Genomic DNA, 25,700 nt, shown 5'->3' with positions numbered 1-25,700 from the left:
ATTTGACCAATAAAAATATAAAATAATTTCTCTTTTGTCTCTGTGTTATCATAATTATCCGTAAATTCGCAAGTGGCTGAATCTGATTGATTTTTAGATTTTTTTGGCCAATCAGCATTGAGCTGAGCTCAACTGTGGGTTGTCCTGGTGCAGCAAAATGCCCCCCAAGGGAGGCCGATTTGGCTTCACACCAATCAAATCACATCCTGAGCAAAACGTCATCATTGTCAGAAAAAGGTGTTGATTTCTAGTCTTCTTGTGTTGATGTCTTGCAGTAGCTAGTTTGCTAAATCGGCCCTTTCCTGAGGCATGGATGGAGATGGAGATTTGGACTTGAGGTGATGGAGATAGGGATTTGGACTTGAGGTTTTGACTTAATTCTCTGTACAGGCCAATGATTATAACGGCAATTCTGATCTAACCATAAATTCATGCCACTGGCCTGAGACGATTGAAGTTCAATATGTAGCCTAGTAGACTCACATTAACTAGCTAGCTAACATAATTGGTTCATTGTTGCCAAATGCGAGGAAGTTAGGACAGCACAAATCTTAGCTAGGTAGCCTATGAAAACAAACTAAAAGCGTGGGTTTGAATCTTGAAGCATGGATTCCGATTGGTCAGAACAGCATTGAATAGACCTTAGCACGGATACTTCCTGTTTGAGTTTCTGCCTATAGGAAGGGAGGAGCAAAATGGAGTCGTGATCAGATTTGCCGAAGGAAGGGCGGGGGAGGGCCTTCTAGGCATTTCGAAAAGTTGAGTAGCAGTGGTCCAATGTTTTACCAGCGCGACTACTACAGTCAATGTATTGGTAGAACTTTGATAGCGTTTTCCTCAAATTTGCCTTGTTAAAATCCCCAGCTACAATAAATGCGGTCTTAGGATATGTGGTTTCCAGTTTGCATAAAGTCCAGTGTTGTTCTTTGAGGGCTGTCGTGGTATCTGCTTGAGGAGGAATATTGACCACAGTCAATGTGTTGGTAGAACTTCAGTAACGTTTTCCTCATTTGCTTTGTTAAAATCCACAGCTACAATAAATGCGGCCTCAGGATCTGTGGTTTCCAGTTTGAATAAAGTCAAGTGTAGTTCTTTCAGGGCCATCGTGGTATCGGCTTGAGGGGGAATATACACGGCTGTGACTATAACCAAAGAAAATTATCTTGGGAGGTAATACGGTCGGCATTTCATTGTGAGGTATTCTAGGTCGGGTGAACAAAAGGACTTGAGTTTCTGTATGTTATATCAATCACACCATGAGTGGTTAATCATGAAACATACACCCCCGCCTTTCTTCTTCCCGGAGAGTTCTTTATTCCTGTCTGCGCGATATACTGAGAACCCAGATGGCTGTATGGACGGGGACAGTATATCCCGAGAGAGCCATGTTTCCGTGAAACAGAGTATGTCACAATGCCTGATGTCTCTCTGGAAGGAGATCCTCGCCCTGAGCTCGTCTACTTTATTATCCAGAGACTGAACATTAGCAAGTAATATACTCTGAAGCGGTGGATGGTGTGCACGCCTCCACAGTTGGACTAGAAGTCCACTCCAAATACCTCTTCTCCGCCGGCATTGTTTTGGAGCAGCCTCTGGAATAAGTTAAATTGCACTGGGGGGTATGAACAAAGGATCCAATTCCGAAAAGTGAGGTACCGCCATTCTGATATCCAAAAGTTCTTTCCGGCTGCATCTAATAATACAAAACATTTTCTGGGCTAATAATGTAACAAATAACACACACACAAAAAAATACTGCAAAGTTGCTTAGGAGCTAGAAGCAGAGCTGCCATACCTGTCGGCGCCATCTGTTCTGTTCTTAGGACACTGTTGTTCAGAGGAGCTAGCCAACAACACAGCTAACACAATAACTTCAAACTGAAGCTGGAAAGACTGCAAACTACCTGCACTTAGTTTCATTTTACCTTTTTTCACTTGACATTTCTTTGTATATATCCATAAAAATCATGCCAGATGATTCGTGATTTTGACTGGCTGAGAAATGCTGTCTGCCTCTTTCTCGTCCCAAAACCCGACCCCTACACGTTCATTACTATGGGACAGTTGTAGATCAAATTTGAATATTGAAACAATGTTGCAAATGTCGGAGAGACAGACAGCAAGGTTTATACAAATCTCTGCTGTTGAAAACTCTGTTAGTATAAAATAATTGTTAAATAATGTCTAGATGCTTTTTACAGTGGAGATCAAGTTTTAACTTCCCTGCCTGGACTGACAAGACAGTGGATTACGCAGTCAGATGGAACAGAGTAAATAGGCATTTTAACATCATAGATTTAGCCGGTGGTAACTTGTGGAATAGACACCGGCTGGAATTAGCTTTAAACCAATCAGCATTCAGGATTAGATCCAGCCGTTGTATAAAGAGCAAATATCACAAAATAGGTTGTAATATGGCTTTTTTTACTGTCTTGGCTTTGTCGTGGAAAATCGTATTACAAATAACACTTACAAGAACTTGTGAATTCAACAAAGGCTTTTAATACAAAATATCAGAAGCCGTGTCAGTCCGCGGAAAAGACCAACTTCCATAAGCACTGGCTCTGTTCTTATACACATACATCAAATGAGTCCATCCCACATGCAAATGAAGTTCCTTCCCTTAGTCCATCTGCCACCATTATCTTTCAGTTTAAGCTTCCTGCTTGTTCACGCCCAATATTGCCCATATCTGCTTTCAGTTAGGTTATAATGGTGGCATGACCCCTTCTTGTCCTAAAAGTAATATATGTCCATCTATCCTATGGGCCTATGTCTTTGGCCTTCGTACTTATGTTTAGCTTGGTGTGCTCTTTGGTTTGTTTGCCCTTATTAGGATCAGCAGACTATGTGTCCCTCTAACATTAGTGTGTCCAGCTGTCCTATGCGCCTATGTGTCGCCTTCTCCTCCTGTGGTCTGATGTACAAATTTATATCTGTCCCTATATGTACCATTTACTCCCACAGCTTCCCCAGTGATTTTACACATGCACCGTTACTGGTCAGACACAGGTCACATAATTAGAATCTCTGTGGCAACAGTAGCCTGGGCCCAGATCTGTTTGTGCTCTTGTCAACTTCATTGCTCTTATAGCTAAGTCAAAAATCATATTTGGCATGACAGTGGCAGGGAGTTAATATAAAAAACAAATAGACTGGCACTCAGGCTATGGCAACAGTAGTTCATTGGGCGTCAACCTATGATGACATATCAGGCTCGCCGCCATGTCATAATGGTCAGATGAACTATCACAGGTGAGTTTGTAAGAAATACATTATTGCTATGTTGCTGTTTTCAGGAGAAGACCTCAAAGCCCCTGTGTCAGATACCCTCGCAACCAGAGATGCAAACTCGTCCACTGAAAGGGAAGCCTCCTCAGATCATGATAGAAACAAAGCCGTCAGTGAGCAGCAGATTGCCTGCCATGACAAAGCTTCCAGTCCTACCTGGGGTCGCCTTTAAATTTCATAGAGCCAGCCTGGGTAAAAAGGTAAGCAGAACATATATTTAACAGGATACAGTATAACATTTTTAAAAAGAACATGCATACAATAGAATGGTGCAGAAGAATAGAAGAAGGGTCCAGTAGAGTGGTGCTTTAGAATGGATGAAGGATCCAGTAGAATGTTTATTTTTTTTGTTTATATCCTTGTTCCTTCAGTTGTATCAGCCTACATCTGATTTCAACCTCAGTGACCCAAACTGTCACATTATGAGGCCGACGTACAACAGTTTGCATGACCCAAACCTCAATGAATACTACCATCGGAAGGAAATGCATGAGAAGTTAAAGAAGCGAAACTTCATCACTAAAGAGGACAACGTAAGTTTGAAGTTAATATTATTGTTTCTGAACAGTGTAGTAGAAGACTGTAAGCTTTACCGATAGTTAACTCCAGTAGTATTATAGCAGGAAACATTTTGATTCTCTCTCTTCTCAAGGTTGTATGCTCATTAAAGGAGTATAACACATACAAACATTACCTGGATACGGTCAAGACTGACCATCATAAAACGTACAGCAAAAAGTTGGTATGTGGGCAGTATGACTGCGTTCTTAAATGTGAACTTCTGTGAAGATCACACATGTTATTTTCACGAGAAAATGTGAAATGATCATTCATCACTCTAAAAACAATGTAACATGTATTTTATTAGGTAGATAAGTGTTTAAAATGTACAAAAATTGTATTTATCCTATTTAAGAAGGAACAGATACTGAGAATGGTTCAGTTGCAAGAGGAAGGCCATATACCTAAGGACGTTACCCTGGAAGATATGATAGAGTACTTACTGAATAAAGGAGCACAGAACCTGAAGCATCTGCAGTCAACCATTGGTTCCAGGTAGGCAAGAAGTGCATGAGGTAATAAAGTAGAGTTATATAGGCCTACTCTGTGTTGGCAATGTCATGACTAATCTGTTTAATGTATTGATAGGGACAGGGGACAGAAATATGGCCTGCAAACTGCGTTGTATGACCAAGAGAGAGAGTTTAAAGAGGATTGGGTTTCTAAGGAGCGATCCAGGCTGAAACTCATTGAAAAGGATGTGAGGCACGATTTGAACAAGGCCAAGTATATGAAAGAGGCCAAAGAAAAGCGCATCAGAAAGGTACAAATGTCACACTTTCATCATACTTCACAAAACTACCCACAATTATTTTCAAGTTTGAATAAATCATGAAAATTAAGAAATCATTTTACCTCAACTTTTGTGGATGCTAAGTTGCTATTTTTGGACTCTGTTCTTCACAGAAAATGTGCATTATGGAACAAAAACAGGCTATTCAGTTGAGGATAATGGAAGAGGAATTGAAAAACCTCCAGGAGTTTGAGAGGTTGAGAGAGGCCTCTATCAAACCAAATAAGCTGCTGGAAGAAATATTTGAAAAACCAGGTAAGATTTCATTTGAATTCATCACACAGTTAAGCAATGTTTAAATGACTATGCCAAATGCAACCTACAAGGAGCAGTTGAATGTGCTGTGCTGTATATCATATTGTATTTTGTATTTAAAAAAATAAATAATCTATTATAGCATCTACTCAGCCTGCTCTCAAACCTGCTCACTCCAAAACTGTAAAGAAAACAGTTTCTCTGTCAGGTAAGAACATTTCCTTACTAAAGAACCACAATTTCATTACGAAATATCTTTCAGAGTATGTTTATAGCCAGTGAATGCTAAATTAAATCAAATTTTTAAAATGTGTGTGTGTGTTAATAATAGGGAAATCTAAGGAAAAGCCAGCCATGCTACAGAGGAGACCATGCCTGGATGGTCTGGCACCGCTGAAGGGTTTCCAAGAACCTGTTTTTAGGATCTTCAAAGCCATCAAGGGACAAAGCATCCCAGACAGAGCTCAGCTGAAATCTGTCATCCTCGACCACTTAGGCTCCAAGCTTGTCAGGAAGCAGCTGGCGGAGTCAATCAGGGATGAGGTCAAACTGACGATTCCAGGGTCTACACCAGCGACACAAAGGGCTCTGAGTGCCAGAATCGCTTACGATGTGTTGAAGTGCGTCTCTCGAGCGGCCAATCCTAGCAATGAACCTGCCTGCAGACTCCGTGGGGGAAACACAATCAAACCCAATGCTCAAGCAGATGATCCAGAACCAGAGGAGCGGATGGCCAACGGAGAAGACATAAACACCTATGTGACAACGTTGATCACTGACGTTCTGGAGGAAGTCCAGGAGCAGGTTATCGTAATGATCCGAGAAGACTCCCCTACCCAATTCAGAGTTGTCTCTGCAAAGGCCAGCCAAACAGCCATTGATGTGGTAAGCAATGTTTTGGAAGACATTAGACACTTATTATTAAATGAGGAAAACATTGAAGAGCTTGCACTAGACTGTGATGCTGAAGAAGGCACCTCAGGTATAACAAACATTCAGCCACCTGCATTGACTGCATTAAAAAAGGCAGACCCCGAGAACCGCCGAGATTCCTGTTCAAAACTAGAAGGTGTCGCCTGTGACCTTATTAGCACTGCATATGACAGCATCCTATTCGAGCTGGCTTTTCCTGAGCTTCAGGGTGAAAGAGATGAAAAAGCTCCTTCCCTGACTCTGGAAATACTTCCCTCGGAGCCAGTGATCTCATCTTTATCCAACTCTCCCAGTTATGGAATGGTGTTTTCATCTGACACTTCAGAGGTTGCAGAAAACAACAGTAAGACAAGCAGCTCAGAGGCCTCCGCAGCTGCATCAACCTCGTCCCAGGAGACGGATACCACAACCACTGTAGAATGCAAAGAAGAAAGAGTAGAGAATGGTAACACCAGTGAAACAGACAACGTCCTTTCTGTCCCCTCAGTCAATACTGAAGAAGTTGTTTCAAAGCCTATTCTCTTGCACAAGGTGAAGAAAGAAAATGCAGCCACCAGAAGCGCTTCTCTTCCCAACCTGTATGGACTTGTTGTGGATGCAGTTATGGACCACTTCAGCACAGAACCCTTCAAAGACAATCTGGCCCAATCAGTGAAGAATGAGGTGAGACGCACCCTTTCTATGCCTGAATGTGGATTGTTGAACCTTCAAATTGATAATTACTTTGAGAGGAAAATGCTAGAGGATATGCTGAAGGAAGTATCCCGACAGTGCGGAGGAACAAGCTCTAGCACCGTGGCTGAAGAGGCTACAGATGAAGAAGAGATCTACAGACTAGAATCTGCTGCAGCACAACTGATACAGAAAGTTTTCCAGGAGGTCAAGACAAATTTTGTTGTCAAGATCAAGAAGGGTTCTCCCAAGAGATGTCTATCCCCAGAAGTAAGTCAATATATTAATGTTGTATGTACTGTGTAATGTTGTATGCAAAATTTATATGTGCTGTGTGATGCCATGACACTTTTCCTACAAGGGAGGTCATGTACACTGAGTATACTAAGCATTAGGAACACCTTCCTAATCTAATATTGAGTGGTGTCGAAAGCATTCCACAGGGATGGTGGCCCATGTCGACTCCAATGCTTCCCACAGTTGTGTCAAGTTGGCTGGATTTCCATTGGGTTGTGGACTATTCTTGGAACTGTTGAGCGTGAAAAACCTAGGAGCGTTGCGGTTCTTGACACAAGCTGGTGTGCCTGGCACCTACTACTATACCCCGTTCAAAGGCAATTCAATGTTTTGTCTCGCCCATTCACCATTTAAATGGCACACACATGGTCCCAGTGCTTAAAAATCCTTCTTTAACCTGTCTCCTCCCCTTCATCTACACTGATTTGAAGTGGAATTAACAGGTGATATCCATAAGGGATCATAGCTTTCACCTGGATTCACCTGGTCAGTCTATATCATAGAAAGAGCAGGTGTTCTTAATGTATTTGTGTTGATGTTTTATCTGTGTTGATGGTGATCTGATTGATTGTTGATGTGATTGTTGATGGGGATGCTTCTATTTGCAACACCAAGATAAATTCCTAGTATCATTTGTTCAGTGGTGGAAAAAGTACCCAATTGTCATATTTGTGTAAAAGTGAAGATACCTTAATAGAAAATGACTCAAGTAAAAATGAGTCACCCAGTAAGATACTACTTAAGTAAAAGTCTAAAAGTATTTGGTTTTAAATATATCTAAGAATCAAAAGTAAAAGTATAAATCATTTCAAATTCCTTATATTAAGCAAACCAGACAGCACCATTTTTTTGTAATTTTAAAATTACAGATAGCCAGGAGCACACTCCAACACTTACAAATGAAGCATGTGTATTTAGTGAGTCTGCCAGGGATGTTCTCTTGATAAATGTGTGAATTGGACTATTTTCCTGTCCTGCTAAGCATTCAAAATGTAATGAGTACTTTTGGATGACAGGGAAGATGTATGGAGTAAAAAGTACTTTATTTTCATGAGGAATGTAGTGAAGTAGAAGTAAAAGTTGTCAAAAATATATAAATAGTGAAGTACAGATACCCAAATAAACTACTGAAGTAGTACTTTAAAGTATTTTTACTTAAGTACTTTACACCACTGCATTTGTTGCATGGCGATAAATTATTCTGATTCTATCTCCAAAGGTAAGCCAAACAGCCATCAATGCTGTGAGCAGTCTTCTGGGTGACATGGAGACAACTGTGATGGCCAGTGTTCCATGTTCTTGTACTACTTCCAGAGCAGATATGGAAGGAATGCTCTCTGAGGCAACAGGCGCGCACCCAGCGAAATCAATGGCCTCTGCAAAAGTTGAGTTGATCGCTGATGATTTAGTGGAAGATGCCATCGATATGTGCAGTGAAATGATTTTAGACGACCAGCCACTAGCCCTACTACATGACGATCCTGAAGAAGGTACATCAAATGTTGTTGTTCCTGGACCAATTCAGAGCAGCCTGCCTGGATTTGATGAACGCCACACAAAATCACAGGTCCTTGCAGTAAAGATTGAAGACCATGAGGTAAAGCCAATTTTGATCCAAGACACAGCGCTCATATCTCCAGGTGAGAAGAATACGGATGAAAAAAGAGTCATTAGAGTAAGTTATGTCTTTAACTCATCCCCTAGAAGGAAAGCTCACCGGGCCACCAGAAGCACTTCTTTCCCTAACCTCTATGTCACCCTTGTGGATGGAGTTCTGGACCAAATTAGCACAGAACCTTTCAAAGAAACCCTGGCCCAATCTGTGAGGAATGAGGTAAGACATTCTGTCTCTTTGCCTCAATTTGGATCGGTGAACCTCAAAAGCGAGGACTGCTCAGAGAAAGAAATTATTGAGGATATGTTGAAAAGTGTATCCAGAAAACGCAGTAAAGACCAGGCCTGTCAGCTGACCGGGAAAGCCAGTGAGACCATGAATGCCAACGTAGATGCCATTTCACTTACCCCCAAACTACAGTCTACTGCCAAAGACCAAATCATCAAAGTTCTGGAGCAGGTCAACACTAAAATAATCAATATGATTAGACAAGATTCTCCCAACAGGACGATTTCCCCCAAGGCAAGCCAGACTGCCATCAATGCTGTCAGCAACATTTTGGGTGCTATGGGAACCTCTCTCAAGGCAAGCAACACACCATTTGTTTCTAATGTGGCTGGACTCCAGCCTGACCTAGATGATGTAGCATCTTACTCAACTGAAGCTTTTGAGGGATTTCCAGGGATCTGGATGTCATCCCTGAAGATAAAATATATTGCCTCAGGCCTCATGGACACTGTCTGTGATGACCTACTGGATGAGGATGGTTTCCTCAGACGGAGCGCTGGTGCAATATCCTCACAGGAAGACCTTGATCTTCAGAAGGTAATTACTTCAAAACCAGCATCCCCAGTCAATTGCATGCCCGTCAAAGGATGCCTGTCAATGTCCTACCTTGATGCTTTGAAGAATCCTGAAGACATTGAAAATGCTACTCACCTCAGTAGAAGCATTGACTCTCTCTCCGTAATTGGTGTGCCTACTTCAACCTCAAAGGAAGTTTCATACGGCACAGAATTGAAACTGACACAGTTGCAAAAGGATGTCTCTGCATCATCCTCACTTTATGCCATGAGCAACTGTCGGAGCTCATTGGAGTTTCCCTCCAGTCGATCCGATATCCCTATTGACAAAGAGGCCCAAAGGATTTCCTCCACAGACGAAGAAGACAGTCTGTCCAAATCCCTCCTGACCTCTTCCAAATCAGTCTTCAATGTCTCTGGCCTCGTCCCTACTCCTCCAGAGGGAAAGCCAAAGGTGAGGCTGCCACGGCGCCCAGTGCTTCGCCTTAGGAAGGTTCCAGAGGAGCCCCCCAAAAAGATGAACATTTACACAGTTTGCAGGGATGCTTTTCATTTCCCAACTGAGACAATGCGATCGACCAGTCCATCATCATTCGAGGGAGAATTCTCAACTACAGAGTCCCAGAGGCCAAGGTAATACTGTCTTTCTCATAGTCCTAATCTGAAAAGCTTTTTAACACCTGGTCCACTGTTGATATTTGAACAGCCTTGATTCTAAATGTTTTTATTTTTGTAGAGCTTTCGTAGAGCTTTGAGAACTCTGTTATGAAAAGCGTTGCACAAATTAAATGTATTTTTTATTCATTAAGAGCGGTGGACAGCTCAGACAAGGAGTCTATCTTTAATATAGACTCATCCAAAAGACTCGTCGCAGAGATAATGCTGTCTGTTCGGGAGGACGTTGTTGAGGCAAAGCAGAGAGAGTTGGCCGCACATCTGGCTGCGCTGTCGTCTGACAATGAGATGCTCAGCACTTTGGCTCAGAGTGGGACACCCCGCGCCGATTCATGAACTGCCTCCAACATCTCTCCTCACAGCGAGAGTGATAACTGACTTGGACATACATGGTAGAAGCATTTGCTTACATTATTTTGAATCACATTGAGCTATTAAAGAATGCATTTATTTTCTAAAAAAGACAAAAGCATTTATTTACAATGTGTAGTTTTTCTTAGATGTAAGTGTTAAGTTAGGAATATTAAATAGAAAATTAGGAGAGAGTAATTATATATCTTTGCTCTGAATGGTGACATTGTTTAATGAAAGTTTACAACATAGGTGCACACAGGTCAAGAGAAAAATTTGAGATGACAGACACATTCAATACCGCCTTTCACACTCTTGCCTGCATCAAGCGTATCTAGGGTGTAATAACTAGTCCAACAGTTGCAAACAAGAGTTTCTATTCGACAAATTCTGGTATTTTTATCCCTGTTTTGTTTGCTTCTGTTTAACAAACGTTTTTCAACAGCATCGGTGGAATGAATACACCCCTGATAATAGCAGCCACGTTGTATTCATTCCAGCCTCTATGCATATCCTCCTCTCACCTTTTCCCTTCGTTTGCGGACTTCAATGAACAACACATCAGCTGTATGTGACCAGTCCAAAAAACCTTTCCAAGCCAAACCATGTCATAACCGCTACACACAGCCTACATCGTTGTCCCCATATTAGCTGAAGTAACGTCCTAGTCAACATAGCTAATAGAACTAATGCGTTAGTAAGCCCGCTACAATCATGAAGTAACATTACAGTGTACAGTCAGTAAGCAGTTACACTGACAGACCCAGGTGACAACAAATTAATAGAACAAAAAGCTTACCTCGACTTGGAAGGGTTCCAGTGTTGTGTTGAATAGTCATGGCCAGCTAGCTAACATAGCTTCCTTCTGTTTGAGGCAGGTGGTTGAGTAACTAAACTAGCCAACTGCATTTGTTAGCTAAGGAGGTGAAACTGAAGGTGAAGAAAATGACAATCTCTCTCTCTCTCTCTTGCTTCTCCTTCATTTTTGAAGAATTTAATTTGTTGAAAACTGTTCAACTATTGTCTTTCTCTCTCTGAGTCAACTACTCACCACATTTTATGCAGTGCAGTGCTAGCTAGCTGTAGCTTATGCTTTCAGTACTAGATTCATTCCCTGATCCTTTGATTGGGTGGACAACCTGTCAGTTCATGCTGCAAGAGCTCTGATAGGTTGGAGGACGTCCTCCGGAAGTTGTCATAATTACTGTTTAAGTCTATGGAAGGGGGAGAGAACCAAAAGCCTCCTAGGTTTTGTATTGAAGTCAATGTACCAAGAGGAGGATGGAAGCTAGTTGTCCTCTGGCTACACCATGGTGCTACCCTACAGAGGGCTGTTGAAGCTACTGTAGACCTTCATTGCTAAATGTGTTTTAATCAATTATTTGGTGACGTGAATATACACTGCTCAAAAAAATAAAGGGAACACTTAAACAACACAATGTAACTCCAAGTCAATCACACTTCTGTGAAATCAAACTGTCCACTTAGGAAGCAACACTGATTGACAATAAATTTCACATGCTGTTGTGCAAATGGAATAGACAAAAGGTGGAAATTATAGGCAATTAGCAAGACACCCCCAAAAAAGGAGTGATTCTGCAGGTGGTGACCACATACCACTTCTCAGTTCCTATGCTTCCTGGCTGATGTTTTGGTCACTTTTGAATGCTGGCGGAGCTCTCACTCTAGTGGTAGCATGAGACGGAGTCTACAACCCACACAAGTGGCTCAGGTAGTGCAGTTCATCCAGGATGGCACATCAATGCGAGCTGTGGCAAAAAGGTTTGCTGTGTCTGTCAGCGTAGTGTCCAGAGCATGGAGGCGCTACCAGGAGACAGGCCAGTACATCAGGAGACGTGGAGGAGGCCGTAGGAGGGCAACAACCCAGCAGCAGGACCGCTACCTCCGCCTTTGTGCAAGGAGGTGCACTGCCAGCGCCCTGCAAAATGACCTCCAGCAGGCCACAAATGTGCATGTATTTACAATAGTTTTATCTGAAAATGATAACTTTTTCAATGTTTTAACACTCTTATTTTTAAGAAATTCACTGAGGAGGATGGTCCTCCCCTTCCTCCTCTGAGGAGCCTCCACTGCTTGAATCTTTTGGTACACCTACTGGATAGCTCTTCTTTGTCTATATACCCATTCAGCATCAATCACACCCTCTTAAGCCTTAGCCCCATCCATCTCTTTAAGGATTCACATGTGAGGCCACATGGTAAACACATGCTGTATCAAAAAAAAAAAAATGTTTATTTGTCACATGCACAGGATACAGAAGGTGTAAAGTTTACACTGTAAACAGTACAGTGAAGTGGTTACCCTCTTAAGGATCGGTCCCTCAATTTTCACCTAAAATTACATACCCAATATAACTGCCTGTAGCTCAGGACCTGAAGCACAGATATGCATATTCTTGATACCATTTGAAAGGAATCACTTTGAAGTTTGTGGAAATGTGAAATGAATGTAGGATAATATAACACATTAGATCTGGTAAAAGATAATACATAGAAATAAACCTTTTTTTTGTAACATCATCTTTGAAATGCAAGAGAAAGGCCATAATGTATTATTCCAGCACAGGCACTGTTACTTGTACTTGAATTTGGCCTGCAATCTGAGGTGCAGTTAACTCCTTTCCTGTGGCAGTCCTCATGAGAGACAGTTTCATCATAGCACTTGATGGTTTAGCGCACCTGAAGAAACTTTCAAAGTTCTTGACATTTTCCAGATTGACTGACCTTCATGTCTTAAAGTAACGATGGACTGTTTTTTCTCTTTGCTTATTTGAGCTGTTCTTGCCATAATATGGACTTGGTCTTTTACCAAATAAGGCTATCTTCTGTATTCCACCCACACCTTGTCACAGCACAACTGATTGGCTCAAATGCATTAAGAAGGAAAGAAATTCCACAAATTCACTTTTAACAAGGCCCACCTGTTAATTGAAATGCATTCCATATGACTACCTCATGAAGCTGTTTGAGAGAATGCCAGGAGTGTGCAAAGCTGTCATCAAGGCAACGGGTGGCTATTTTGAAGAATCTCAAATATAAAATATATTTTGAGTTGTTTAACACTTTTTTGGTGACAACATGATTATTATTTCATAGTTTTGATGTCTTCAATATATTATACAATGCAGAAAATAGTAAAAATAAAGAAAAACCCTTGAATGAGTAGGTGTGTCCAAACCTTTTGATTGGTATGAAAAGCTGTGATTGAAAATCAGGAATATTCCACCAAATATTGATTTCTGAACTCTTCCTAAGTTAAAACATTAGTATTGTGTTGTTTAAAAATGAATATTAACTTATTTTCTTTGCATTATTCAAGGTCTGACACACTGCATACTTTTTGCTATTTGGACCAGTTGTCATTTTCTGCAAATAAATTCTCTATATGATCATATTTTTATTTGGAATTTGGGAGAAATGTTGTCAGTAGTTTATAGAATGAAACAAAAATGTTAATTTTACCCAAACACACACCTATAAATAGTAAAACCAGAGAAACTGCTAATTTTGCAGTGGTCTCTTAATGTTTTCCAGAGCTGTATATATTTGTATATACATTGAGTGTACAAAGTATTAAGAAAACCTTCTTAATGTTGAGTTGGACCTCCCCCTTTTTCCCTCAGAACAGCCTCAACATATTGCTCAAGCTCAGGCACTTCATATTTTTTAGGTGGATTATCCAAACTGTTTGCTGCATAAATCTAACAGGGTGTCCAAACTTTTGACTGATACTTTATATATGTACTTTTTCCCCCAAAAGGTATGATGTCCAAAAGGCACTGCATTGTAGGAATGGCCCAGGTAATGTAATAACACAATGTACCTGTAATGTTTCAGAACATATTGCCGCAACAAAATGTGAGAGCATGTGGTTCTGATAAAACATTACTATTGCCTACCCTGGAATCTTGTGTTCCAGACATGAAGAGGTGAATGTTTTACTTTTAAAACTAGTTCTAGGTTCCAAGAAACAAAGAGATCATCTGTTTCATCTGACAATTAAGCTTTATGGTTGTACAGTTGTCTCAAATAAAACTGTGAAGGACCTCAGCGTTACTCTGGACCATGATCTCTCTTTTGACGAACTTATCAAGAATATTTCAATGGCAGCTTTTTTCCATCTTTGTAACATTGCAAAAATCTGAAACTTTTTGTCCAAAATGAAGCAAAAATACTCATCCATGCTTTTGTCACTTCCAGATCAGACTACTGCAATGCTATACTCTATTTCTCCCATTTGGTCTTGTCGTACATACCTACACGACACGTACGCTACGGTCACAATGTCCCTAGAATTTCTAAGCAAACAGCTGGAGGCAGGGCTTTCTCCTATAGACTCCATTTTTACGGAATGGTCTGCCTATCCATGTGAGAGACACAGACTGGGTCTCGACCTTTAAGTCTTTACTGAAGACTCATCTCTTCAGTTGGTGCTATGATTGAGTGTAGTCTGGCACAGGGGTGCGAAGGTGAATGGCAAGGCACTGGAGTGACTAACCGCCCTTGCTGTTTCTCCACCGGGATTCTCTGCCTCTGAACCTATTATGGGGGCTGAGTCACTGTCTTACTAGGGCTCTTCCATGCCGTCCCTAGGAGGGGTGCGTCACGTCGTGCCAGGCTTTTTTTCTCGCTATACTCGACTTGAGTGAGTTGAGTCACTGACTTGATCATCCTGTCCGGTTTTGCGCCCCTACTCGGGCTTGTGCGGTGGAGATCTTCATGGTCTATACTCAGCCATGTCTCAGGATAGTAAGTTGGGGGCTCTGGTTTGGCAAAGTGGGTGGTGTTACATCCTGCCTGGTTGGCCACAGTGTCCCCCGCCCCCCCCCCCCCCCCCCCCACTGTCTCAGCCTCCAGTCAGTCAGTCAGTCTCTCTCTCTCTCTCTCTCTCTCTCTCTCTTCAATTCAATTTGCTTTATTGGCATGACTTAACAATGTACATATTGCAATAAGCAATAAGCAATAAGCATACAATAAGCATACAGTAGAGTACATGTGCAGGTTGATTGGTCTGTCAGACACTGTCCCTCATCTTATGGCAGGCAGCAATGTAGTGCGCTGCCAACCCACAGCTCTCTGCGTCCTCCCCCAACAGGACGGGTAGGTCTTTGAAATCTTTAATAAGGGTTTCAAATTTGGGGAAATGACACTCTCTAATTGTTATATATTTTTCACATTTTGTCAGGAAATGCAGCTCCGTCTCAGGTTCTGCTGTTGTGCAGTGGTTGCACAGCCTTTCCTCTACAGGGAGTCAGGTTTTCCTGTGTCTACCCTTCTCAATGGCAAGGCTGTGCTCACTGAGCCTGTACTTTGTCAAGGTTTTTCTAAGGTTTTGATCAGTAACCATGGTCAAATAGTTAGCCACGGTGTACTGTCAATTTAGGGCCAGATAGCACTGCATTTTGCTTTGTGTTTGTGCCTGTGTTTCCCAATAAGCAATGTAGTTTTGTATTGACTGTGTTGTAATTTGGTTTATTCTGATTGATTGGATGTACACACACACACAGTCTTGTTTAACTAACCTTGTGGGGACACAATTTATAACCATTCAAAATCATATTTTCCCTAACATTAACCCTAACCTTAACCCCAAAGGTTGGTTTGTGTTACACATTCAAGTTGAATAAAGTGGTTTCATGTTGGTCTGTAGGGCAGGTGATTTTTGATGTATTTAGATGGTTTTGTAGTGTCGCTCTTCCTCTCCGTGTTCAACGGTGTTTGTCAGTGAAGTGTTCTCAAAGGATGTCTTAGCCAAGTGATGGTGATGAAGCGCCACGCCTGACGCACGCCAGATTGAATGGTCTTATGCCTCTGGCAGTGCCAGGCGATGCCAGGGTGCATGTTGATGTGAGGGGGGAAAAGGATCGGCTACACTTAGCTAAAGCCTAAGCCTTGTTGGTAGTAGAACTGTAGGAATGAGAGAGTGACAGAGGACAAAGAAGAGGAACATGTTGTGGGCAAAGATAAAAGATGTGGATGTGAGGAAGAAAAAAGGGAGAAAAACCGGGAACTAGTGGTTTGGGAACCAATTACACCGATCACAGCTCCAAATGAATGATGCTCAGCTTTGGCTACGCAGGCAAACCAGCTGTCTAGGCAACTTATGAGAAACGAATGAGCACCTTTCTCCCTCGATTGTTCTTTGATGTAAAAAAAAAAAAATGTAGGTAAAGCCACGTGAAGTGTCTAGGCAGGGCTCATTGAAGGTCTAGATGTGCAATTGAATGAACAAGGGGAAGAATGACTCACTGCAGTAGGCTCACAGTGTGAAGAAAGACACCGATAGTAGCAAATTAGACTAGAGCCTTAGGTCAAATGTTCCAGTACTTTTGACTCATCAGATGTGAGGGGTGCCAATAAAGGGTCAGATCCACAGATCCGGATTAAGCCTGCACTTGGACCGAGTTGCACTTCATATCAAGCTGATGATTTGGTTTCATAGACATGGCTTATATAAGTCTTGGATTATGGCAACGCGTCATGAAATCACATTCTTAATTTAAGTTATTGATTTAATTAACCATACCAGAATTAGGCCAAAAATCCTAAAGAGTCTGTGAAACCAGTCCTAGGTTCCGTAATTACTTTTGTATAAGCATATTTATCATCAAGCTATAAATACACTATTTCTAAAATCTTTGTATTCATTTTGTCATAAAAAAATTCTGCTATCACTCTATGGTTTCCCTGACAGTTTTCCACAGTTAATTTGCACATCACTGCCTAGCCCATTGCCTGGGTACATTTAACACAGAAACTCCAAATTGGGAGAGTTTGATGTTCAAATTAAACACACCGGAAAGGAAACTGCAAGGTTTAAAACCTCAGGTGGAATGACTGTACAGTTTTCAGTCTCATCGCTCAACCACACAGCTGCTCTGGTGAAATAAAAGTAACAAAACTCCAAACAATTTACCCCAGATACCAAAGTCCCCTTTGGCAACAACATCTGTCTAATGAGTGTTTATAGCAGCACTCATACAGGGGACATGATGATCCAATGGTGATATCATGAGGTTTGAAGTGATGCTCGAATAGGTACAGAAGTAGCCTACAACCTAACAAAGCTACTTTGCTCAACACACTGTCCTGTTTATGGTCGCCACACTGTAATACTGTCATACTGTAATACTGTCATACTGAAAGATGGTCAACTAATACTGTAATACTGTCATAGTGTAATACTGTCATACTGTAATACTGTCAACTAATACTGTAATACTGTCAACTAATACTGTCATACTGTCATACTGCAATACTGTCAACTAATACTGTAATACTGTAAACTAATACTGTAATACTGTCATACTGTAATACTGTCAACTAGTACTGTAATACTGTCAACTAATACTGTCATACTGTCATACTGTAATTCTGCCAACTAATACTGTAATATTGTCATACTGTAATACTGTCATACTGAAAGATTGTCAACTAATACTGTAATACTGTCATAGTGTAATACTGTCATACTGTAATACTGTCAACTAATACTGTAATACTGTCAACTAATACTGTAATACTGTCATACTGTCATACTGCAATACTGTCAACTAATACTGTAATACTGTAAACTAATACTGTAATATTGTCATACTGTAATACTGTCAACTAGTACTGTAATACTGTCAACTAATACTGTCATACTGTCATACTGTAATTCTGCCAACTAATACTGTAATATTGTCATACTGTAATACTGTCAATTAATAATGTAATACTGTCATACTGTCATAATACTGGACACATCATCTGTAGTGATATAGTGTGTGTGTGGGGGTGTGGGGGTGTGGGGGGGGGGGGGGGGTGACATAGCTTTGGCATTGATGAGTGACAGATAAATGAGGGAAATGGTGGTCATGAACAAAATCAATACTGAACTGCCATTGCCTGAGGATAGGCTATTGAGAGAATGGAATGATATTACTCTCAATTGTGACTGAGAGCTGAAATTCTTAAAAGGGCATCTTGAGCTGTCCTTGGTGCTGAATTGATCTTGAATAGAGAGGAGTGATCATTGCCCTGCCCATGGTGATTCATTTCTTAAAGGGGCATCCTGAGCTGTGCATGGTGCTGAATTGATCTTGAATAGAGAGGAGTGATCATTGCCCTGCCCATGGTGATTCATTTCTTAAAGGGGCATCCTGAGCTGTCCATGGTGCTGAATTGATTCTGAGTAGAGCAGGGTGATTGTTGATACAATAGAGCAGGCTCTGAAGTTGATACCTCATTGGACTGGATTGAGGCTATGTGTATGATAGTTTAGGGAATGTAGGATTTGCACACATATGTATGCTTCCCCAATACATATTGAGATTAACAGATGAAGATACTATACTCATGATTTACATAGAGACAATGTGGGTTTTGAGAAATGATGCGAATTGGATACAGTGCTACTGGTTATGTAGTTAAGAGCTTTCTACGTTCTGAAAACACAAAGCAAAATGCCTAAAGGTCAATTAGCTCTTTACAACCTGTTCACAATTTGTATAGGCCTACACATGCAATTGTTGAAAATGGTATCTCAGATGTATCACTGGATTCCATGATCACTGATGGAAATTCCAAGGTCATCTTCCCCCAAGTAAAGCACTTCCCCTTGAAAACAGTTCCTCAAAAACAAAAGATTATGGAAGTCAAAATACTGCATAATGCATGACTGTGTTTAGAGGCTCAGCTGAACTAATTGTTGCTGCGTGTCTTTGTTGTGGCTGTTGAGTGGTTTAGTGCAGGGAATGGAGATGATCCATGACAATATAGCAACTTGAAGGATACATAGCACACTGATCAGAATGCAACCTAGCGGCCTTTCCTCAATGGTTCTCCCTCATAGTCCCTTCGATATTCCATTATTGAAAGATTCAAGAGTTGGATTATCCTTTGCTGTTCATGTATGAAAAATATCTGATAGGGCTGACCTCTGGAGAACTATGGAAAAGAGATCACTGTGCAGTAGGAATACAGGTTTGAAGGGCGCAATGGTGCTCGTTTAGTCTGGGTGCCCCAAGTGACCTGGGGTAAAACGGTGGAAATGAGTGAATCATGGAATACTGTACAGATTAACAATCTTAATTTGACCTATATTTTCGCAGAAAAAGAATCCTGCGGCAACAGGATTTGAGTGTTTAGTTCATAATGTTGTTTGAATGGTGGTTACGCTATTAGCTGGCCAAAAGTAGGCTACATGAAAAGCGCAAAGGTTAATATAATCGTGTGTTAGTGTGGATTGGCAGTCAATTTATGTTCATCACAAAGCTCATCTGCATTTCCTGAAGTGCAAGAACATTTTCAGCAACAAAAGAGTGATCAAATGAATATCCTATGTACAGTATGTACATCCCATAAATAAAACATAGATACACATGGCCCTGACCAGAGCAGATTAGTGTTAAGCGGAGCGACACAGGAGAACCCAAGAGCAGACTCAGATGAGGAAACAGGGATGAATGAACCAAAATATGTATTGTTACACAGAGAGATATGGAGTGCAAATGTGGAGTGCAGCTCCACGCACCAGGCTTCCAGTACGTCTCCTCAGTCCAGTGAGACCTGTTCCGGCTCCACGTAGGAAGCCTTCAGTGATGATCCATGGCCCGAAGCATCCAGTGATGATCCATGGCCCGAAGCATCCAGTGATGATCCATGGCACGAAGCCTCCAGTGATGATCCATGGCACGAAGCCTCCAGTGATGATCCATGGCACGAAGCCTCCAGTGATGACCCATGGCACGAAGCCTCCAGTGATGACCCATGGCACGAAGCCTCCAGTGAGGACCCATGGCCCGGAGCCTGCAGTGAGGACCCATGGCACGAAGCCTCCAGCGTCGATACGCAGTCCGGAGCCTCCAGCGACGGTCCCCGGTCCGGAGTCTCCAGCGACGGTCCGCAGTCCGGAGTCTCCAGCGACGGTCCGCAGTCCAGAGTCTTCAGCGACGGTCTGTAGTACAGCGACGGTCTGTAGTCCAGAGCCTCCAGCAACGGTCTGCAGTCCAGAGCCTCCAGCAACGATCTGCAGTCCAGAGTCTTCAGCGACGAGCTGCAGTCCGGAGCCTCCAGCGGTGGTCCCCAGAGACAACGACTAACACCTGCCTCTGATTGAGAACCATATCAGGCCAAACACAGAAACAGACAAACTAGACATACAACATAGAATGCCCACTCATATCACACCCTGACCAAACAAAACATATAAACATACAAAGCAAACTATGGTCAGGGCGTGACAGTACCCCAACCCCCCCCCCCCCCCCCCAATGTGCGGGCTCTGGCCGCAAAAGCTGAACCTATAGGGGAGGGTCTGGGTGGGCATCTGTCCGCGGTGGCGGCTCTGGCGCTGGACATGGACCTCACTCCACCATTGTCTTTGTCCGCTTTCTAAGCGTCCTTTGAGCGACCCTCGCCGCTGACCTTGGCCTGGGAACCCTAATAAAGGGCCCCATTGGACTGAGGAGCGCCTCTGGACTAAGGAAACTCCTCCGGACTGAGGGGCAGCTCAGGACTGAGGGGCAGCTCAGGACTGAGGGGTAGCTCAGGACTGAGGGGTAGCTCAGGACTGAGGGGTAGCTCATGACTGAGGGGTAGCTCATGACTGAGGGGTAGCTCATGACTGAGAGGTAGCTCATGACTGAGGGGTAGCTCAGGACTGAGGGGTAGCTCAGGACTGAAGGGCAGCTCCGGACTGAAGGGCAGCTCCGGACTGAAGGGCAGCTCCGGACTGAAGGGCAGCTCCGGACTGAAGGGCAGCTCCGGACTGAGGGGCAGCTCCGGACTGAGGGGCAGCTCCGGACTGAGGGCAGCTCCGGACTGAGGGACAGCTCCGGACTGAGGGGCAGCTCAGGACTGAAAGGCAGCTCCGGACTGAAAGGCAGCTCCGGACCGAAGGGCAGCTCCTGACTGGCGGGCGGCTCTGGCAGCTCCTGACTGGCGGGCGGCTCTGGCAGCTCCTGACTGACGGGCGGCTCTGAAAGCTCCTGACTGACGGACGGCTCTAGCGGCTCCTGACTGACGGAAGGCAGTCAGGAGCCGCGAGAGCTCCTTTCTGCAGCATTGAAGGTACACAAAAACACAGTGGCCTCAATCATTCTTAAATGGAAGAAGTTTGGAACTACTAAAGACTGTTCCTAGAGCTGGCCGCCCGGCCAAACTGAGCAATCGAGGGAGAAGGGCCTTGGTCAGGGAGGTGACCAAGAACCCGATGGTCACTCTGACAGAGTTCCGGAGTTCCTCTGTGGAGATGGGAGAAACTTCCAGAAGGACAACCATCTCTGCAGCACTCCACCATTCAGGCCTTTATGGTAGAGTGGCCAGACGGAAGCCACTCTTCAGTAAAAGGCACATAACAGCCTGCATGGAGTTTTGCAAAAGGCACCTGAAGGACTCTCAGACCATGAGAAACAAGATTCTCTGGTATGATGAAACCAAGGTTGAACTCTTTGGCCTGAATGACAAGTGTCACGTCTGGAGGAAACCTGACACCATCCTTACTGTGAAGCATGGTGATGGCAGCATCATTCTGTGGGAATGTGTTTCAGCTGCAGGGACTGGAAGACTAGTCAGGATCGAAGGAAAGAAGAGCGGAGCAAAGTACAGCGAGGTCCTTGATGAAAAGCTGCTCCAGAGCGCTCAGGACCTCAGCCTGGGGCGAAGGTTCACCTTCCAACAGGACAATAACCCTTAGCACACAGCCAAGACAATGTAGGAGTGGCTTCGGGACAATTCTCTGAATGTCCTTCAGTGACCCAGCCAGAGCCTAGACTTGAATTCGATCGAACATCTCTGGAGACCTGAAAATAGCTGTGCAGCGAAGCTCCCCATCCAACCTGACAGAGCTTGAGAGGATCTGCAGAGAAGAATGGGAGAAACTCCCCAAATACAGGTGTGCCAAGCTTGTAGCGTCATACCCAATAAGACTCAAGGCTGTAATCGCTGCCAAAGGTGCTTCAACAAAGAACTGAGTAAAGGTTCTGAATACTTACTATATAAATGTAATATTTCAATTTTTTATTTTTAATACATTTGCAAAAATGTCTAAAAAACTGTTTTTACTTTGTCATTATGGAGTACTGTGTGTAGATTGATGAGGGGGAAACAACTATTTAATACATTTTTGAACAAGGCTGTAACATACCAAAATGTGGAAAAGGTCAAGGGGTGTGAATACTTTCTGAATGCACTTTAGCTAATTCATTCTCTGTTTCTGTGTTTTTAGCAAATGTTGAAGTTGTATAAATCATCTATGGTTTGTTAGTTTACTCTAGCTAACAGCAAGTTGACAATATTGAAATGTCCATGTTAGGTGTGCTAAGCTAGCTAGTCTAATAGAGATCAATAACATTAGTAGGGTGGTTCAATTGTGTATTGGTGTGTGTTTTGTTGTAGGTGGTACAGAATCTGATTCCACCAGCATGTGCTTCCAAAGTCTAGCTCTGCACAAGGTAAGTTAGCAAAAATATTTACAAGCTGACAGCTAAGATAGATCAATTTACAGTAAGCATGGTATAACCATGAACTGGGTAGTGTTTGTAAAAGTTTGTTAATGTTTTGAGGTTACATGTGGTTAGATGTAGCCTGAGGACCCCCAGAGCAACTTCCAGACCATGTAATCAATTTAGTCTATCTAGTTTCTATTTTTACCTTTTCTCTTTGTAAAACTCAGGTTATCTGAAACCTTTCCACGGTACCCTGCTGAAGAATACCCCAAAGCGGAGCACAACAAGTTTGTGGGACAAAAACGAGCAACGGACACTGAAAGGTATAAAATAAAGACTACAACTGTAATGACACGACCACCTAATTATTCTCTCTGCAGATTCCCTAAACACAATACAAAGACATGTCTACAAAAAAAAACTGCCAAGAGCTACTATTGACAAGAATGATCTGTCAAAGTCAATGGGCTGGGGAAAGTTTACAGATAGGTCTTTGAGATGAGGAAGGAGTTTTGGTTGTGCATGGTTGTGCATAGCGACAGTAAAGGTATTGTCGTGTATGAGAACGATTGAAAGGTGCCATTTCTCCTCAATCTCCCATACACAACAATACATGCTGTGTAAGAACTGCGCTCTTAAGACTTTTCACACCTTCTTCCCCCCCCCCCCCCCCCCCCCCCCAACAATTTCACTTTGTTGAATGATCTTTCCTCTCAAAAGCAGCTCCCAATGTCCCTCATTGTCCCTAAACAATACACTAGTCTGTCTCTAAACACTTAGGTCCCAATTGGTTTACACCTTTACCAACAAACGTGTGTTTCCCTAGGTCCCTTCCACAAAAAGTGTACAATCGTAACACCACAACCATGTCTTTGCTGGAGACATGCAGTATCAGCAAATCTTCTGCAATAGATTTAAACATTTGGTGGTTAAAGTCTACGAGACCTACACCACTTCCGGATGAGACATATCCAACTGGCCATACACTGCAGACAGGACAAGACCATTCTAAACCATAGATTAGGGCCTAATTTTTTCTCTCCAATTGACTGATTCCCTTATATGAACTGTAAGTCAGTAAAATCCTTGCATGATGTGTTTATATTTTTGTTCAGTGTAGTATAGTTTTTCATAAAAATGATCACTTTCTTTTTTTTATTTTTTATTTTATCCCCTGCCCGCCACAGGAGTCGCTGGAGCGCGATGAGACAAGGATATCCCTACCGGCCAAACCCTCCCTAACCCGGACGACGCTGTGCCAATTGTGCGTCGCCCCACGGACCTCCCGGTCGCGGCCGGCTGCGACAGAGCCTGGGCGCGAACCCAGAGACTCTGGTGGCGCAGTTAGCAGTGCTCTAGACCACTGCGCCACCCGGGAGGCCCAAAATGATCACTTTCTTATGTTTGACTATTTTTATTTTTATGAAATTCACTGAGAAGGATGGTCCTCAACTTCCTCTAATGGTGTACACTATTTAACACTAACTCAAAAAGAGAACTGGGTATTCAACAAGAATGTTATATGGTAAAAGTAACATACAAAACATACAGTATGTACAGTTTAGCACAGTTCAGTGTGTCTGAGTGTGTCTCAGGTGTAGTATTTGTCTTTAAGAGTTTAGTTAGGCCTACATGTAATGGAATAAATACATTTATATCCTGTTATGTAAAGTGTTGGCTAATTTAAGAATAGGATGGCTTCAATATGCTCTGATGTTGCCATCATAGAAAACGACTATAACTAAATGTTACATTCATTTATTGTGCCCTCGGTTCCTTTGGGCTTCAATAATTTATACTGAATATATGCTTTGTTCTACAAAGACATTGTCCCTGTGCTGTATGTGCAACGTGATAGGATTTTGCCATTGTGAAAGTAGCTTCCAAATGAAACAAATTGATTCACGTGCGCACACTCCCGCACATAAACTATAGGATATGCTTACGAGTAACACTATCCAATGGTGGAATGAATGTAATTTTTTTTTTTATCAAGGGTATTATGAATGGACATAAATTAATTAGTTCTGAGGACTACAAGTGATTTTTGGTGACGTTAATCTCATGAAGCAGCTGTAGGGTTGGAGGACTGTTGCTCATCATTGCGCAAGAAGCGGCAGTGGCGCGACTCCTCTCCTAGTTGACGGGAATTCGCTGACACCAATTATTTTCGCGGGCAGATGCACGCACATCAACATATGCCGCCTATTGAAAACTGGACTGAAGTGCGCTACCAGTTACAACGTTGATTTGAATGCTAAGGACAATTCGTTGACACGGACTTTTATCGCTAGTGTAAACTGAACTGTATGGCATGTTCTCCGCCACCAATCGCTACAGGTAAGAATTTATTTCGACAGTTGCAATATGATACAACCGACTCTCGAAGTGTGGCATGTACAATGAAAGCTTCTAGGCGTTGGTTTACATTTTTTAAATATGGTTTAGTAAACCTATCTTCAATCAAATGAAATTGAGCGTATCGTTTTTTTCCCAGCCAAGTCATTGCACTTTGCTAAAGCTTCGTAGACTATCTATCAATTGCTTAGTTGTTCTGCAGAAAGCTTTTTGAATGGTTTGCTAACTATTTTTGGAAAATGAAAAATAATAAACAAGCGTAAATTAACATTAGTTGTATAAAACTGAAACACTGAACAATAGCCTATCCCATCATAATGGCATTATAAATGCATCTCCTTTATAGCGTGAGAACAGCTTTATGGGGATTGAGTGAACATTTCATATTCATCCAGTATTGTAATTTTATTGTGCAGGCGCAAAGGGCTGCTGTGTGTGTGTGTGTGTGTGTGTGTGTGTGTGTGTGTGTGTGTGTGTGTAACTAGATAGGCTAGTGGGCAATCTTCAAAAAGGGCTTTAGCTTTTGAGATACCCCTTCCAGTGGTAGAACAAAACACAACCATATTTTTTCACATATCTAATGTCTCCATTCTATGAAATGGATGACTGTGAAAAAATATTTTACTGCATAAGTGATTGATAAAT

General features: G+C 42.4%; 1 protein-coding gene across 1 annotated transcript in view; it reads left to right on the top strand.

Moving 5' to 3' along the window:
- Positions 1-5,254: 5,254 nt before the first annotated feature.
- The window catches only part of LOC120045850 (gamma-aminobutyric acid receptor subunit pi-like), a 112,384-nt gene continuing 91,938 nt past the window's right edge, over positions 5,255-25,700 (top strand). The window contains exons 1-3 of the mRNA XM_038990784.1: positions 5,255-5,785; positions 6,365-6,775; positions 9,661-9,674. Coding sequence (XP_038846712.1) covers positions 5,255-5,785; positions 6,365-6,775; positions 9,661-9,674 — 956 coding nt within the window. The remainder of the gene's footprint in view (positions 5,786-6,364; positions 6,776-9,660; positions 9,675-25,700) is intronic.

Source organism: Salvelinus namaycush, chromosome 4 (genome assembly GCF_016432855.1).
Source record: "Salvelinus namaycush isolate Seneca chromosome 4, SaNama_1.0, whole genome shotgun sequence".
Classification (NCBI taxonomy): Eukaryota; Metazoa; Chordata; class Actinopteri; order Salmoniformes; family Salmonidae; genus Salvelinus; species Salvelinus namaycush.
The sequence above is the reverse complement of the archived record's forward strand: the minus strand, read 5'-3'. Positions and strand labels throughout refer to the sequence as shown.